The following is a 17,237-nucleotide window of genomic DNA, read 5'->3' on the forward strand; positions in this document are numbered from 1 at the left end:
GGGGACAAAAGTCAGCTCACTAGCCAAATGAGACTGAATTGCTTTATCTGGTACATTATAAAAGCCCGAGCAATGACATTTTCATCTCTTCTACCAATTCTGTGTGCAAACATTGAAATTAGAATCATGTGTATAATATATTACAGTGCATATATGCATGACTATACCAGCACTCAACCTAATAGAGAACGTTAGAAAGCATGTGCAACTGCCAAAGAATATAATCCTGTCCTTTTTAGCAGCTTTAATTTAGAAAACAAAAAATGATGAAATATGAATATTGTTGAGATAAAAAGGAGCTTGGGCCAAGAACATTAACATTTCACCCCTAAACTTTTACTTAAAAATGAAACAGTATACCTGTCAGTTACATGATGATCAAATAAGAACAAATCCCATTTTTTGCCCATTTGTCATTTTTCTGCTTTCCTCCCCCCCCCCCCAGCATGTCTTAGAAACAATATGAGCACCATGAAATATTGCCATGTCCTTCCCTGCATGATGCACTAAAAAAGACACTTCGGGCCTGCAGTTAAAAGATTTTACCTGCCCCTTACTTAATGAATTAAAAAGATAAATACCTTATTCTCGATTTTTCTAGTTTTTTATTCATGATACTCTATTTTCTAGTTAAAGTAAAAGATGTAATAAGCACTTTCTGCATTCCTATTTGTACTTTGTGCTCTAAAGGCAATCAAAAATGGCATTCTTTCTTTGATTTGGTTTATGACAGTTCAAGTTAGCATCCTTGGATTCGAATTCATTTTGTATGGTGAAATTGTGGTCATTTTTATAAAATTTTTAGGAGGGGAGTGTTAAGGAATCCATAAAAGCTAATTTTGCTGTGCCACTTGGTACTCTTCCGTACATTCAGAAATATTGCTAAGTTGACTATGTGACATGCAAAGCACCAGGACCTCATTAATTGATTTGGTTAATTAAAATTATTGTCCTTTTTTACTTCCCTGTACGAAGCAAAAAGAAAGTAATGTCACTGCGAAAAATTTCGGGTATCATATTTCAACGAAAATATTGACTTGACCGCTATCCAATGCAATTTAATGATGTTTTTGTGTGACATTCGCAAGTATGGACAGAATAAAGGACTCTTTTACCCCCCAAAAATTATAAAACTCATTTAAAATGAATTCTGAAGAGAATTTTTCGTGGTGTCTGTGCGTACGTATGTACGTACGTACCTCGCATAACACAAAAACGAATAGGCTCAGAATGTTGAAATTTTGTATGTAAGACTGCTATAACGTGTAGATGCGCACCTCGTATTTTGGTTGCAATCGGTCACACCAAAAGTATATAAATATATGTATATATATATATATCCACTCTGTTACTCGGCTGAGCTCAGTTTCTTTATTCTTATGTGTGTAAATTGTGCATTTTTTGCTTTAAAAATGATTGAATTATGTTGTTCTTATTTTCCAATTAAGGTTTTTATACCTATAGTAAATTTGCATACAATATTTGTGGAGTTATCCACAATTTAAAAGTTGTTTAAGTGCAGCTAAGTCTAATGAATTTTGCGATGGCGGACATGTTTGTTTACATTTCAAACTTGGCAAAATAGCAGATTTGTTGCCAATCTAGAGAAACTAAGCTTCGCAAAAACAAAGATAATGCCTTCTTTTATTATTGCGAATTAAATCATCCTTAATTCATTCTGGAATTTATTCGAGGAAATAAGTGTTTCAGATTTACTTCATGATTTTTAATATAGATATATTGAGTTTTTATGTATTTTTGCCTTGTCAAGAAGTGAGAACTGAATTAATTGAATGAGAAATACTGAATCGTCTGTGAAAAACTGTTTCTTTTTTATTTTATTTGCTTAATTTCTTTTATACATTGTTTTAGATTTATTATAGTATTTGAATAGAACATGTGGCAACGATTAGATAATTCTTAAAATGATATAAATTTATATGCATTGAGTTATAATATGGACGAAATGTAATGCTGTTAAGTGAACCTAGCGCCAGTGTCGCTATGGCAAACACATATAGTGAATTTTAAAAAGTGCATTTATTCTATTGTGGTTTATGCGCTATCGATGATGTAGATTTAATTCAATCCAATTTTAAATGAAATGCAAGAAAAAATGCATATAATTTAATATTCTATGCAAGGAAGTCGTGTGGTGTACACATCAGATTATTTGATACTTTTCCGTTTTGCCGGCGCAGGCAATAAAGTCACCAATAATAGTACAACTGATGCTAAACGGAATATTCTTGCTGGTAACCTTTTGCACCTCATTTTTAAAACAAATTGCAGCCATTTTTTATCAGATTGATTGTTTCTTTCAATACCGGCATACAATTACATAGAATTTTTACCAGATAGTTCAATTTTATGCCCTAAGCCCACTTGCGGTAATTAAGTCAATTAAGATGTCATCACACCGCTCACCTGGAAGCGAAAATATAGAAAAGGCAAAGTCAAGGGTTAAATTCCTCAATTCTAATGAGAATGCACTAGTGAAATAAAGCACTGCGGTTTTACATAAGTTATTCGTATGAATTGAAGTAATTCTTGCATTTAAACTTGTATTCCAAATTGAGATTTAACTTGAAACTGATGTAGATAACTACTGAGAGAATTAGATTTTTGTAGCGTAGTTTACATGAGATGAGATCGCTTGGGGCACGAGATACGAAACGGCAAATCAGGATGTTGAACTAGGCATAGTAAATTCTTAAACTAATGTTATTTTACAAATTTATTATCTTTATTTATTGGCTTTTTACAAAATTTTAAACAATATTGAAATGTTTATGCCTTCAAAATTAAAAATTCTTAGAACTAAAACATTTGTTAACATTTTTTATGTGTATACTGTATGTTGTCGCCAATAAAGTCTGCTTGGCGAGATTTGCGCTGGCAAAACGGAAAAGTACTGATTTTTTATATATGTTGCCATTAGTATGTCCAGTACATATAAAAATTAAACATCATACATATTAAAGTAATAAACTAGAAAATGAAAATTTCATATAAAATGTGACACTTACTTAGCTTGCAATAATATAAGGCACTTTTATAGTCACGAGACATAAGCGTTGACAAAAACTAAAATAACAGCATACAATAAATATTTTAAAATAAAATTGGAAAAAAAAAATATCAGACACTTCATATACATTATCATCACTTCATTCTTATTGGACATTTCATTTTCATTGCTTTCAAATAGTAAATTTTATATAAGTCTAGATATATATATAGTTTTACACAGTGAAGATAACTTATCTTAACACAAACAAACAAAAAAAAAAAAAAAAAAAAAAAAAAAAAAATAATTGCATACAACTGTATTTCAATAACTTTACCTCAGCTAAAATTTCAACAGGAGCACTATAAGATTCATCATCAGAATATGCATCTTCATTTAAATTATACTTGGATAATGTGGAGCTCAGTTCACTAGTCTTGAACAAACTATTTGATAAAAAAGAAAAATCAACAAAATGCTACTAGCAAACCCACTTAATAATACTTTTATGAAGCAACAGGAGTATAATAAAAAAGGGGGAAGGAAAAAGAAGGTAACTTCTCATAACAGTTTTCAAAAGAGTGTAGCAGAGGTATTTAGTTATATAAGTAACCTTAAGGAGTGAGAAAGATTATAATAAAAACACAAATATATATACAGAAATAGTGTATAAAACATGCAGTAAAATGTATGTTTAAAATATGCAGCAAGTTTTAAAATTTTCATTTTTAATTCAATAATTTATTGTGAAACATAAGATTCCAAAATATAATCAGTTCTTATATAGTTTGCTGTTGACCATTTCTGACAAATGAAAACTGTTGCCAAAGACTACAATTTAGTGCCAATAATGGACAAGTGTGACATCACAATACATTTCTAATATCTTTGTTTTGGTTTTTATGTAACTCTGATCTTCAATCAGCCTGTTAGTTTTTGTAAAAAAGGTTTAACTGTATTTCTCTGTTTTCCTCTAGCATTTTGAGAAAAAATATTAAAAACTGCAACCTACTTTTTGCAGAACAGCAAGCAATGGAATATTTTTAAAGTTACAGTACTAGTTATACTGGTGTGAGTGGAGTTCAGAGAAATACAGCACACCTAAGAACTGAGAAGCATGAGAGGTGTGGGTACAGATCCTGAAAAAGTGTCGGCAGTAAACGATTGGAGACACCCCCCCCAACAAAATGCCCATCAGCTGAGAAGCTTCCTAGGGCTTTACACTTACTATAGAATCTCCTATAGTGAGTGACTTTTCTTCCGTCGCAAGACATCTTCACAAGCTGATAGACAGCAAGATAAGGTTTTTGTGAACAAAAGAATGCAAGCATACATGTAACAACCTGAAGGAAGTTTCACATCTGCTCCAGTCCTGACATATCCTCAATTCGGCAAACCATTTATTCTCGACACAGATGCGAGCAATGAAAGTATCGGTGCTGCATTTCTAATCCAAAGGACAAATCCCAAGAAATAAACAGCACCCAGCATGTCATGGGCTACTGGAGCAAGTGCCTATTTAAACCAGAGAAGAATGACTGTGTCACAAGGAAAGAGTTCCTCGCCATAATTAAAGCCATAGAACATTTAAATCACCCCCCCCCCACGCAGAGCAGTATGAAATTGATAAACAGATTTCGGAATTGTTAGAGAAACAAAGAAGCCTTTATCCATTTTTTGCAGCAATTCCACTTTTTGTTTGATGGACATCGAAACATGCTTTCTCTTTGTAGATCCAGCATCAGAAATTCTATTTGTCATAATCGAAAGTTCCAACTTACTTTTATAAAATTGCTCTAACAGTCTTCAAAAAATAATAAGCCGGATCCAATTTGAAGATTAAGGAACAATGCTATCTGCAACATTAACTGAATTAGATAATTTTAGCTTAGCTTATACCATCCTTTATACATTAAATGTGCATACGCAAACATATTATGCGCATGTATAAAGGTATTACGTGCATGCAGTCAACGCATTAATATGTTGACGCATGTGCAGAAAGTTTGTAGCTTCGAGGTCCGGATTATAGATCATTCCGAATTATGGGTGTCCGGATTAACGACTTTTGACTGTATTATGAACCCATAGGCACGCAACAATGTGTTGCTCAGAAACATTTGATATATTTAGATCAATATACTTTTCTGTTATCAGGATCGGATTTGGAAATGTATGCATGTATGCATGCATACCCACTCCAATGATGAAATTCAGCTTGTGTTTTTCATGTCTCGAAAGAGCTACTTTGGATATATATTAGATTTATACATAGCATTGTTCTAACTTACGTATTTTGACACAAAATAAGCCTTTTTCTGAAATGAAATGTGAATTTTTTTTTCTTATTTCAATTCTGCAACTCAAACTATACCTAAATACCAAATTTTGTAAAATTTGATGAGAAACTTATATGGAGAAATTCGATAATTTATCTTAGTACAGTTTTTTCAATTTGTGCCAAGAATAATTCACTTGATGAAATACTTACTTTATGGTAAGTTATTTCACTTTCCCTTTCCCTTTCATTGTGCATGACCGGGGAAAAAGTGCATCGTTTATTCTTCCAAATATTTTTTAATCATAGTTGTCCTTTTTAGATAATTTTTCTTTTTTAGAATTTCATTTTAATTGTTTAAGTGGCATGGTTAAATTAAATTTCTTCAATTACTTATTTTGAAATTTTCTATTTATTCTTTTGTATACTTTAAGTATTTCTATGAATTTTATATAGTATTCATAATATTGTATATTTTAAGTATATCTATGAATATAAATTTTCAAGAATTTGATTTTATTTAATTGAATTGAATTTTTTTCAAAAGAATAATTTATGACTAAAATACAATGAACTTGAAAACTATATATATTGAAAGAAAATACAGTAAAGTACAGTTAACACACCTGGTCAATGTGCCATTAAAAAAAAAACCGGTACTTTTCCGTTTTGCCGGCGCAAGCGATAAAGTCGCCAATAATGGTTCAACCGATGCCAAACTGAATATTCTCGCTGGTAACCTTTTACGCCTCATTTTCAAAACAAGTCGCAGCTTTTTCTTATCAGATTGATTGTTTCTTTCAATGCTGGCATATTATTACATAGAATTTTTATCAGATAGTTCAGTTTTATGTCTAAGGCCATTTTTGGTAATTAAGTCAATTGGGATGCAATCACAACGCTTACCCGAAGCCGAATATATAGAAAAGGAAAGTCAAGGGTTCATCAATTCTAATGAGAATGCATTAGTGAAGTTAAGCACTGCAGTTTAACATAATTTCTGAGTAAGCTATTCGTACGCATTGAAATATTTCTTGCATTTAAACTTGTGTTCCAAATTAAGATTTAACTTGAAATTAATGTAGATAATTACTGAGAGCATTAGATTTTTCTTGAGTAGTTTACGTGTGATGAGATCGCTTGGTGTCACGTGATATGAACCTGCGAATTAGTATGTTGAACCATAAAAGCATAGTAAATTCTTAAATTAATGTCTTTTTACAAATTTATTGGCTTTTTATAAAGTTTTAAACGATATTAAAATGTTTATGCCTTCAAAAAGAGAATTCTTAGAACTAAAATTTTTTAAATATTTTTTATGTGTATATTGTTTGTTGTCGCCAATAAAGTCTGCTTGGCGAGATTTGCGCCGGCGAAACGGAAAAGTACCAAAAAAACACATAAATGAGAAAGATGGATAACTGACTTTTTAATTTAGAATCAGTTGCATACATTACTTTACACAATTTTATCATCATGCCATTGATTTACACAATTTTATCATCCTACTTTTAGTTGCTTAAAATATTATTCATATTTTAGTCAAATATTTTATTTTTAAAACTGCAAGAATCAGACTGCATAAAATTTTTCATGCAAAAAAATTATTTCCTTTATATTGTTTTTCTTCAGGCATTCTGAAATTATATTACAAATCATCCATCTTTTCTTTTTCACTGTATACCACAAACATTTTTAAAACATCTTAGCATTTTCAACATTCATCTCAGTAAAGTATTCCCATCTATTTCATTAGAATTTGGTCATATAAAATAGAGAAGGTACTTTTACTATCACATTGAATGTATTTATAGGTGATGCATTTTGACGGCATGAGATGAAAGACGTTGATGAAATCATTAACACTGAAAACATTTTTAGCTTATATCCACATACTTTTTTGGATAAATTCTTAAATCTTTAACAAATTCCTAAGATGTTTTTGGATATGATATAACATTCTATGACGTAAGTTATATTTAAACAGCACTTCAGTGAAAAACATTTGCCTTTTGGATTTACCCAGGATGTTATTTATTATGAATTTTTGTTAATATAGAACCTTTTTACTGGAATATTTGTAAATAAAAAATTTTTTCAAATATTTACAAATATTTTCCCAACAGTCAAAATCACAGCAATCACATATTACAGTCAAAAGTCATTAATTCGGACACCTATAATCCGGAATGATCTATAATCCGGACCTCAAAGCTACGAACTTTCTGCGGTGCGTAAGACCTTTACGGCTGTGAATACGCGTGTGCCAAATACGTTTACAAATGCACATTTAATGTATAACGGACGGTATAAGCTAAGCTAAAATTATCTAATTCAGTTAATGTTGCAGATTGTGTTGTTCCTTAATCTTCGAATTGGATTCGGCTTATTATTTTTTGCAGACTGTTAGAGCAATTTTATAAAAGTAAGCTTGAACTTTCGATTATGTCAAATAGAATTTCTAATATATATTTATTAATGCATATCAGTTAATGTTGCAGATTGCGTTGTTCCTTAATCTTCGAATTGGATTCGGCTTATTATTTTTTGCAGACTGTTAGAGCAATTTTATAAAAGTAAGCTTGAACTTTCGATTACGTCAAATAGAATTTCTAATACATATTTACTAATGTGTAAAGGATCCGCAAAGCAAAAGTATGTTTCGAAGTCCATTAAACAAAAACTGGAATTGCTGCAAAAAATGGATAATTCATATCCTTTGTTTATCTTTAAGTGCGCGCCGCGCAATGAATTGGAAGTTGATCTGTCAGCATGATCCTTATCTTCAGGGCAGATGTTTTTATTTTATTTGGCTTATAATTCCTCACTAAATGTAGTATTTCATCTCGATGTACTCTGTCTTTGATATGATTTAAATCAAATTCCTCGTCATTATAATTCGCTTCCGACAGCGAAGAAAGTGACAGAGGTTATTGAAAACGAAAAAATTTCGATTGACAAATTAGTCGGCATTCTCGACACAGCAATTATAGGACTTGAACATCAGAACTTTGTAACTGAACAAGAAATTATGTCTGTTTATAGAATTAAAGAGAATGTATTATCACATAAAAAACGAAGCAACTTAAACAACTTACTTTGAAAGAAATGTTTAATAAAGTAAACAAATAAATATTAAGCTTTTTTTTTTTTTTTTTGTAAATTTTGATACCCTTTAGATCATAATTGTTCTTTATTTCATAAATTACGGTTTCATATTTTTAATTTTACAATTTCTGCATGCCATCTTACCAGATTTAAACTGATGATCTATAATCCGGAATCGCCGAAGTCCCGACGAGTCTGGATTAACGACTTTTGACTGTACAACCAATCACGTCATAATAGGGTTTCCATAACATGCAACTACTCAGGTTACGATAAATGAAAAAACTTGATGACAATTCAAGGAGTACCCTAAAATATAGACCAACCCTACTTATTTTTAAATTGTATTTTAATTACATAATAAAGCTTTTAAATTAATTACATAACTAAACAAGTTTAATTCACTTATCATTAATGAATAGAATTTTAGTACATAAAATAATAAAATTTTGAGTTAGTATACTTTTGGTACAGCAAATTTTATATTTAAAAAAAAAACTGAATCATATTTATTATTAGTCATTTAATTTTTAAAATTCTATCATCACAATTTTCTCAATTTTAGAAAATTTAAATTAAATTAAATTAAATTAAAAATATCAGATGATAAAATAGCAATGGTAAAAATTTTCTTTAAGAAATATAAAAAAAAAAAGAAAGAAAGAAAAGGAAAAAAGTTAAAATTTGATTAATATTCCTTATAAATTTTTTTAAAAAATTGCTTTCCATATATTACTGCTATTTATTTTGCATTATCAATAAAATTGAGAAGAGAAATTCTATATGATTTATTCTCTGAAAAACTGTAAGGACATTTAAGGTTTAAAATAAATTTGACAATTCATTGAAGATGTAACAGAATCTGTAAAGCACATTTGGCATTATAATTGCTTAAAACAAGAATGCAAACTTCAAAACATGCCAATCTATAAATTCCTATAAATCTTAGAAAATTTTGAGTTAAATTTTGAATTTTTTCAGGAAATGCCTAGAAATATTTATACCTTAAAATGATGCTAAAAATTTTATTGCTTATAATTCCCCACAAATTTTGTTTTGGGAAAATTTATAAAAAATTACTAAAAAATTCAAATTAAAAAAATAAATCAGAAAAATGTGTGAATTTTTTTTAGATTGAACCTAAATTTTGAATTGTGAAAGGAAGAAGCAAGACATAATCTAGTTGGTTGAATTAAAAAAAGAGAGAGAGAGAGGGAGATTAATAAATATTCAACTAGGCACTAAAATTTTGAGAGCTTATTTTTTAAAAGCTACTTGTGTAAACTTTACAAAACTTGGCACTCTAGTATAATTTGAGACACAGGATCGAAATATTGAAAAAATCAGTATGTTATTTCAGAAAGTTAAGATTTTATGTCAAAATGCCTACGTTAGAACAATGCTACATATAAATTTAATATAATCCTAAGTTGAGCTTTTCAGACACGAAAAACACAAATCGTCAAAAAAAAAAAAATTCCATTTTTTTGAGTGGATGTAGACATTTCTGAATCTGGTTTTGAAAACAGAAATGTACCTTTAAATATTTGACTAATAAATGATATATATGTGCTGAACAACTAAATGTGTAAGCTGAAATTTTTTTCTAATTTTTGCCATATTTGCTGCATTATCGATCACAAAAACTACAAATTTCACACTTGTTATCATCATCTTTAGTTACTTCGTTATTCCAAATTAACTCAGTCACCAAAAATTTGTCAAAAAGGTTCATGATAGTTTTGTTATAAGAATATGCGAGTTTTATAACATACCTCTTTCAAATCAGCATCCAAGCATCTATAAGCCTTTACGTGAGGCTATATTTACCTCTTTCAAATGCATTACAATCATAACTCAGCCTAACTGCCCAGATGGCATAGTGGTTCAGGGAGCTGACTACGATACAAAGGGCACAAGTTCAAATCCCAGAGAAGGCATGGCTGCAATTGTCCATCCCTTCATCGAAGGCAAAGGCAGTTGACCGCTGCCTCTGGCCTTACTAGCGACCAACGTCTATGATGACTTGTATCCGCCACTGGAGGGGAGGGAAAGTAACTCAACCTATTTTGCAATAAGGTGGGAAATATGCATATTATAGTTTATAAATTCGTTCTTTTAGCATTTTGTATAAAAATCTTATGCATTTACTCCATTCCTCCATGTAAAAAACTGCTATTTCTTTAATATTCCATTTTTTTTTAACCCAAGTGCCATGCCTTAAGGAATACCACATTGTTTCTAATTTGAACTAAAATAATTGCATATTTTTCATATATATATGTATTTTAATCTTTCTTTCACATTTTCTCTATATAGATTAAATTCATGATTATTCCAATTCAAAATTATTTTTTGTGCTCATTTTTAACAAAAATACACTAATAAGTTAACTCAGGATAATGATTTACCATTTACTTTGCATTATAAAAATATTAAAAAATACAAAAATTTTGGAGAAATATTTGAACCTCTTATATCTTGGGAACTACTCTTGTATATGCCCTTGGTTGGCGACAAATTTCTAGCCAAACATTTTTGGTGAGAAACTCCACGGCACCATATTACCATCTAAATTTTTTGCCTACATTTTTTCTAACTTTAAGCGTAAGATGTCTGCAAAAACATGGTTTTCGCACATACGAACAATTTACACCAAAAATCCGAAATGAAAACAAAAAGTTTAGATAGCAAAAACATAAAGTTTCTAACCAAAAATAAGAATCCATGTACACAGCAATTTGTTTTAACTTCCAAACAAATCGGAGAATTGCACAATCTATGCAGCAAAGGAATCTAGGAATTACTCGCACCTAGCTAAAATAAACTAACATAACTGTTAATATGAAAATAGTGATGGTCTGTCGCCAACAGCGCAATAAACTGTATGAACTGGAAACCCTGCAAAGGAGTTAATTGTGTAACTCGCTTGCTTTTAAACGCTTCTCGCTCCTTCAGGAAAGGACAGTGATATGACACTCTCTATTACATAACTCCCTTTCGATATGTATTTGTGATACAGTCAAAAGTCGTTAATTCGGAAACCCATAATCCGGAATGATCTATAGTCCGGACCTCAAAGCTAAAAACTTTCTACACATGCGCATAGGCGTTTATGCGTGCGCATAAGACCTTTTACGACTGCGCATATGTGAGTGCGCAAGCGCAGAATACGTTTTCGCGTGCACGTTTTATGTATAACGGACGGTATAAGCTAAAATTAGCTAATTATCTATTTCAGTTAATGTTGATGATAGCGTTCTTCCTTAATCTTCTAATTGGATCTGGCTTATTATTTTTTGAAGACTGTAAGAGCAATATTATAAAAGTAAACTTGAACTTTCGATTATGTCAAATACAATTTCCGATTTTGGAGCTCCCAAAGGATCGTACAAAACGAAAGTATGTTTCGATGTCCATCAAACAAAAAGTGGAATTGCTGCAAAAAATGGATAAAGACATGAAGAATGTGACAGAGAGGTTAGTGAAGACAAAAAAATTTCGATTGACAAGTTAGTCGGTATTCTCGACACAACAATTAACAGGACTTGAACAGTGGAACTTTGTAACTGAACAAGAAATTATGTCTGTTTATAGAATTAAAGAGAAAGTATTATCAGATAAAACGAAGCAACTTAAACAACTTACATTGAGAGAAATGTTTAATAAAGTAAACAAATAAATATTAAGCTTTTTTTTTTTTTTTTTTGTAAATTTTGATACCCTTTAGATCATAATTGTTCTTTATTTCATAAATTACGGTTTCATATTTTTAATTTTAGAATTTCTGCATGCCATCTTACGAGATTTAAACTGATGATCTATAATCCGGAATCGCCGAAGTCCCGACGAGTCCGGATTAACGACTTTTGACTGTACTAACAAATCTTAATATATTTTTATGTGTTAATAAAAATGTGTTTTGCAATCTTATAATTTCCGTCTACAACCTTTTTTTGGATTACAAGTTAATTAGCCATGATCTCACTCGAAACTGCGATGGATACAAGGTAAGAAGAAATATTTTACTCTCTACTTTTTGTGAAACTGAGGCTATAAAAATGTTTTACAACAATAACAACAATAAATTTCAAACAATACCATATAATTCTGTTTTAACTTAAAAAAAATCAGCGAATTGCACAATCTAGGCATTGCACACAAATCAACAAAATAAACTAAAATAAATTACAAACAATTCAAAACACAACAATAACGACAGAAATCCATAGAAAAAAGCAATGAACATAACATTCTACAAAATAAGAACAACAATAAAATAAAATGCACTTACCATTGTGAGTGCTTCTTCAAACAGCGGAAGTATCAATTTCAAACATCAGCAAAACAAAAAACACAAACATTTTCATCAAATATTCTACAAACAAATATTCAATTTAAACCATTCAACAGTTCTTACAATTTCTACAAATTTCTTGAAAGGATCTTTTTCTGTTTCAGAACAGTAATAGAAAAACATATAAAGCACTAAATAAAACTCAAAATCGCAATTCCGATTATAAGTAGGCAATGTAGCTTTAACATGCCGCCACGTACTCTCTATTGTATTTATATGACAGCCAGACTCACTATCCACAAAATTTACACTATGATTCACAAATAAATGTTCAAAACTTTCTTTTCCTAAATCTGTGTAGAATTTCTAGCCGTCTGAAAAAATAGTTGTACCAGGCACACGACTGAAATTTTGCCACCATGTTTTTCATTGCAACATAAACCATTTTGAAACCCCACCAAACGAACCAAGCAGCGAATAAAAAAACTACAGCAAAATCAAGTTTCAGCATAAAAAAAGTTGCCATACAAACATCACCCCCAAAACCATCGCAGAATACGCAATCGTGTCAAAAACCAGCGCAGAATAGATATTGCCACATTTGGCGACCTGAAGGTATAAGAGTAGTAGAGTAGTACCATATCTTATAGCACTAATTAAAAATGCATAGTAAAAAAAACAGGCTCTACTCTTATATGCGGCTTAATATCACCTTGGTGATACGTGTTCTGCGCTGATTTTTGGCACGATTGTGTGTTGTATGGCAACCCTATTGACATTGAAAAATCTTTTTCTGGAGGGGTTTAATTGCTCGTTGGTTCGCGTCGTGAGTGTTTTGGAATGGTCTTATGTTGCCAGATTTCAGTGGTGGCAAGATTTCAGTCGCATATTTTAGATTGTAAGCAAAGGAAATCTAGTATTAAAAGGTACAATGTTGGAGTTGTTAACGAATCTGCTCTGTGTCTGAGAAGATAGGGGGCAAAGATAAAGTGGTGGAAGTTGATCAATCGAAGTTCAGCAAAAGGAAATATTGTTTTGTTTTTTCTTCTGATACCATTTTGTACGGGGTTCATATGGATTTGGAGTGAATAACAATGACAGCACTTGATGGAATATCGAAACACTATTTACCAATATTAATCTGGGCAGCTCCAAAACACTTTTACAGTCGTCGAAGATCCACTATAAACACGCTAGAACAATTAGCAACACAGCCTTCACATTATCAAGCAATAACAGTAGAGACAGCTTCACTGCAAAGCACTGGAGTACAGCTCCTGACTCTGATCGGTCGTTCTCGGAACTCCACGCTACAACTCGCGATGCACTCGACGACACACAGAGCACAGCTCCCGACTCTTTGGTTCAGTCGTTCCCAGAGCTCAACACCCTCTGTCGACGATGCACTAACCGCAATACACTAACAGACTCTTTCGATGCACTCGATGACCCACTCGACGCCTGGCTGCCAACTCGATCGACTCCACATGGACTAACTACATGAGACAGACTATCTCTCCGCGTACCAGCAAGGTTTATATAGCCTTTGGCTTGTGTTCGAGCACATTCTGGGCTAAATCGTTAAGAATTCATTCCAGAAGGTTCTCCATCTGTCCATGGCATATCGCCAATTTTGTCGCCAAATGGGTGATTTCTTGCAAAATGTGACAACCCTGTCTTCCCTTGCCATTTTACGGCAACCCTAAAACTGCTTTGAGGGGAGCCATCTCACCTCGCCTGTACATTTTGTAACAGTATCATCGTGGGTATCCTGTTCAGGGGCAGTGGATATTTGGAGGTGTGAAAAGAGGGTTTGGGAGATTATTTTTAGTGGCTGTGCATGATAGAAGTAGAAAAATGCTGATGCAGTGTATTAAAGAGTGGATTGAGCCTGGTACAACTATCTTTTCGGATGGATGGAAAAATCTTACTCGGATTTAGAAAAAGAAGGTTTTGAAAATTTATTTGTGAACCATAGTATGAATTTTCTGGATAGTGTGTCTGGCTGTCGTATAAATATGATAATGATTGCCTGGCGGCATGTTAAAGGCGGTATGAACTTGGTATTTCTGCTGTTCGAAAAAACATTCATTCATGCTGATTATTTTATTCTTGTTCTTATTTTGTAGAATGTTATGTTCATTGTTTTTTTAATAGGAATTTCTGTCATTATTGTTGTTTTTTGAACTGTTTGAAATTTATTTTATTTTATTTAATGATTAGTGCATAGTGCCTATATTGTGCAATTCATAGATGTCTTTTAAGAAACAGAACGCTGTGTACATGGCATTCTTTGAAATTTATCGTTGTTAATTTATTAAAGCAAGGTGTTTGTAGATTCATTCGTTGCCTTGATTGTGCAATTTGTAGATGTTTTTTTAAGTTTAAACAGGATGCTGTGTACATAGTATTCTTTGAAATGTATTGTTATGTTAATTTATTAAAGCGAGGTGTGCATAGTTCATAGATTCGTTTGTTGCCTAGATTGTGCAATTCATAGATGTATTTTTACATTAAAACAAATCGCTGTGTACATGGATTCTTGTCAAATATTTTTGGTTAGAAACTTCATGTTTTTGCTATCTAAATTTTTTTGTTTTTGTTTCAGATTTTAACTTAAACTGTGTGTTCAAAACGTGGTTTTTGCTTAGGCTTAAAGTTTGAAATGTAGACAAAAAATTTAGATAGTAATATGGCAGCGTGGAGTTTCTCACCAAAAATGTTTGGCGACTTGAGGGCAAATATAAGAGTAGTTCCAAAAAATGGATATTTTTTGCTAGGAAACTGAAAAATAAAAGGTTGTTTAAGAGGCTGGTAGTATTCGGTTTTGAAAGCCGTAAAAAAATCACCAAACTATCGTTGATGCCAGTGCTGAGAAATATAATTGCGGCAACCCTAACACAAGAAAGGAAGTATAATAGTAAATAACTATCTAAGATTGATGCTTTAATTTCATATAATACATTTTTATTATTATAATTTATATAAAAAAGGCTAAACATGACTGAATGGAAGCATAAGAGTAAATAACTATTTCAGATCATTATTATAATTTATATAAAAATTGCTAAACATAACTGAATGGATGCGGATGCCTGCATCGCTATTTTGCTACCGAGTTATCGCTAAAGCATAGTTTCATCTTGTTGGTTTTCTTGTTTTCAAACATAATTTTCTATAATGAATGATGCCTTTTCTTTGAAAAAATTCTCAGTAAAGTGCAGAATATCCCACTTATTTGTTTGCTGCTTTTTACAAGGGTAAAAACAATTGGATTTTTGTCAATTTTCTTTTACTTTTTAAGTGAAAATAGGTTGATGTGTACATAGATAAAGTCAAGGATGTGCGCAGTGCCATTTTTGTGCAATTCTGGGATTTTTTTTTAAGCGAAAATAGGTCGATGTATACATGGATACCGAGTACGAGCAATTCTTAAAAACGCGTCATAAAATTAAATAAATTTTTAAAAATAAATTAATTAAAATAAATAAATTAGGGAATAAAGTATATGGGACATCATAATTTTAAATGCTGTACATCACATGGTTCATATTTATTATTTACCATACAGTAAATATTTACAAAGCTGTATGCTACAATACCATCGAAAACGCAGGTAACAGAATAATAATTCTAACGATGACGCATATTCACTGGAAGAGAGATATTATAAATGGAAAATCAGTTATTGTTTAAAAAAAATATAAATAAATAGAAAGGTGAACTTCGTTAATATACTTACGCAGAATTTTCCGGCAAATTTCCGTTCAGCTCAGTCTGACTAATTTCATTTTGTTCCAGAGACACATCACTGTAAAAATCATAAAATTACTGTAAGCGTTCTCGTCAACTTAAATAAATTTTAATAATAAATGAGCAGGAATAAAAATATTGAAAAGAAAAATGTCTTACGAATCACTGGAATTATTCATGTTCATTAATGGTTCAATCGGTAAACTGTAAAATCATATTAAAGTTATACGAAATATGTAGAAAATTTTAAAATTGAGTCAACAGTCGTTTATCGAACAAACTTGTAATTGAAACTGAAACCCAATCAATAACATCACGATGCTGCCAAACTACAAATAGCCAAAATATATTACTGCGTAAACTATCTTTCTCTCAAGAAAGCAATGCGAGTAGTCATGAGTTTGTGCAACTATATGTATAATCACGATACATGAACAACTGTTTTACTCATCATCAGGATAAGATCCAAACAACTGTTTTACTCATCTTATCCTGATCAATATGAAAAAAAGTATTAATTATTGATTTGGCTTGCAATTGAATAATCCTTTCTTCCAGTAGCTTTTCTTGGAAGTAATTCTACAGCGTCTTCTGCTGTAGAAATCCAGAAAACCAGAGAAAAAAATAAAAAATTACAATGCCATCTCCTTGATAGCTGCAGAAAAATTTTAAGTCACCTTTTATTTATATATATTAAAAAATACTTTAATCCTTTTTTTAATTATCCAAATTATGTATACTTTTATATTATATAATGGTAACATTTTACTTATGAAACAGAAAACAAATAT

At 31.2% G+C, this 17,237-nt stretch overlaps 1 protein-coding gene across 3 annotated transcripts in view; it reads right to left on the minus strand.

Moving 5' to 3' along the window:
* The window catches only part of LOC118194061 (uncharacterized), a 64,388-nt gene extending 47,324 nt beyond the window's left edge, over positions 1–17,064 (minus strand). Inside the window, exons 1-4 of one of the 3 annotated variants that reach the window (XM_085812870.1) lie at positions 16,606–17,063; positions 16,436–16,504; positions 3,348–3,456; positions 3,030–3,087 (exon numbers count right to left, since the gene is read on the minus strand). In XM_085812870.1, coding sequence (XP_085668996.1) covers positions 3,030–3,087; positions 3,348–3,456; positions 16,436–16,504; positions 16,606–16,631 — 262 coding nt within the window. In that variant the 5' untranslated portion in view covers positions 16,632–17,063. Of the gene's footprint in view, positions 1–3,029; positions 3,088–3,347; positions 3,457–16,435; positions 16,505–16,605 lie in introns of all 3 variants that reach the window. The other 2 variants (XM_085812871.1, XM_085812872.1) reach the window with 2 other exon arrangements.
* Positions 17,065–17,237: the final 173 nt, after the last annotated feature.

The sequence above is a fragment of the Stegodyphus dumicola genome, chromosome 3, assembly GCF_044657685.1.
Source record: "Stegodyphus dumicola isolate Sdum_Otavi_A_Nest chromosome 3, ASM4465768v1".
In the NCBI taxonomy this organism is placed as follows: Eukaryota; Metazoa; Arthropoda; class Arachnida; order Araneae; family Eresidae; genus Stegodyphus; species Stegodyphus dumicola.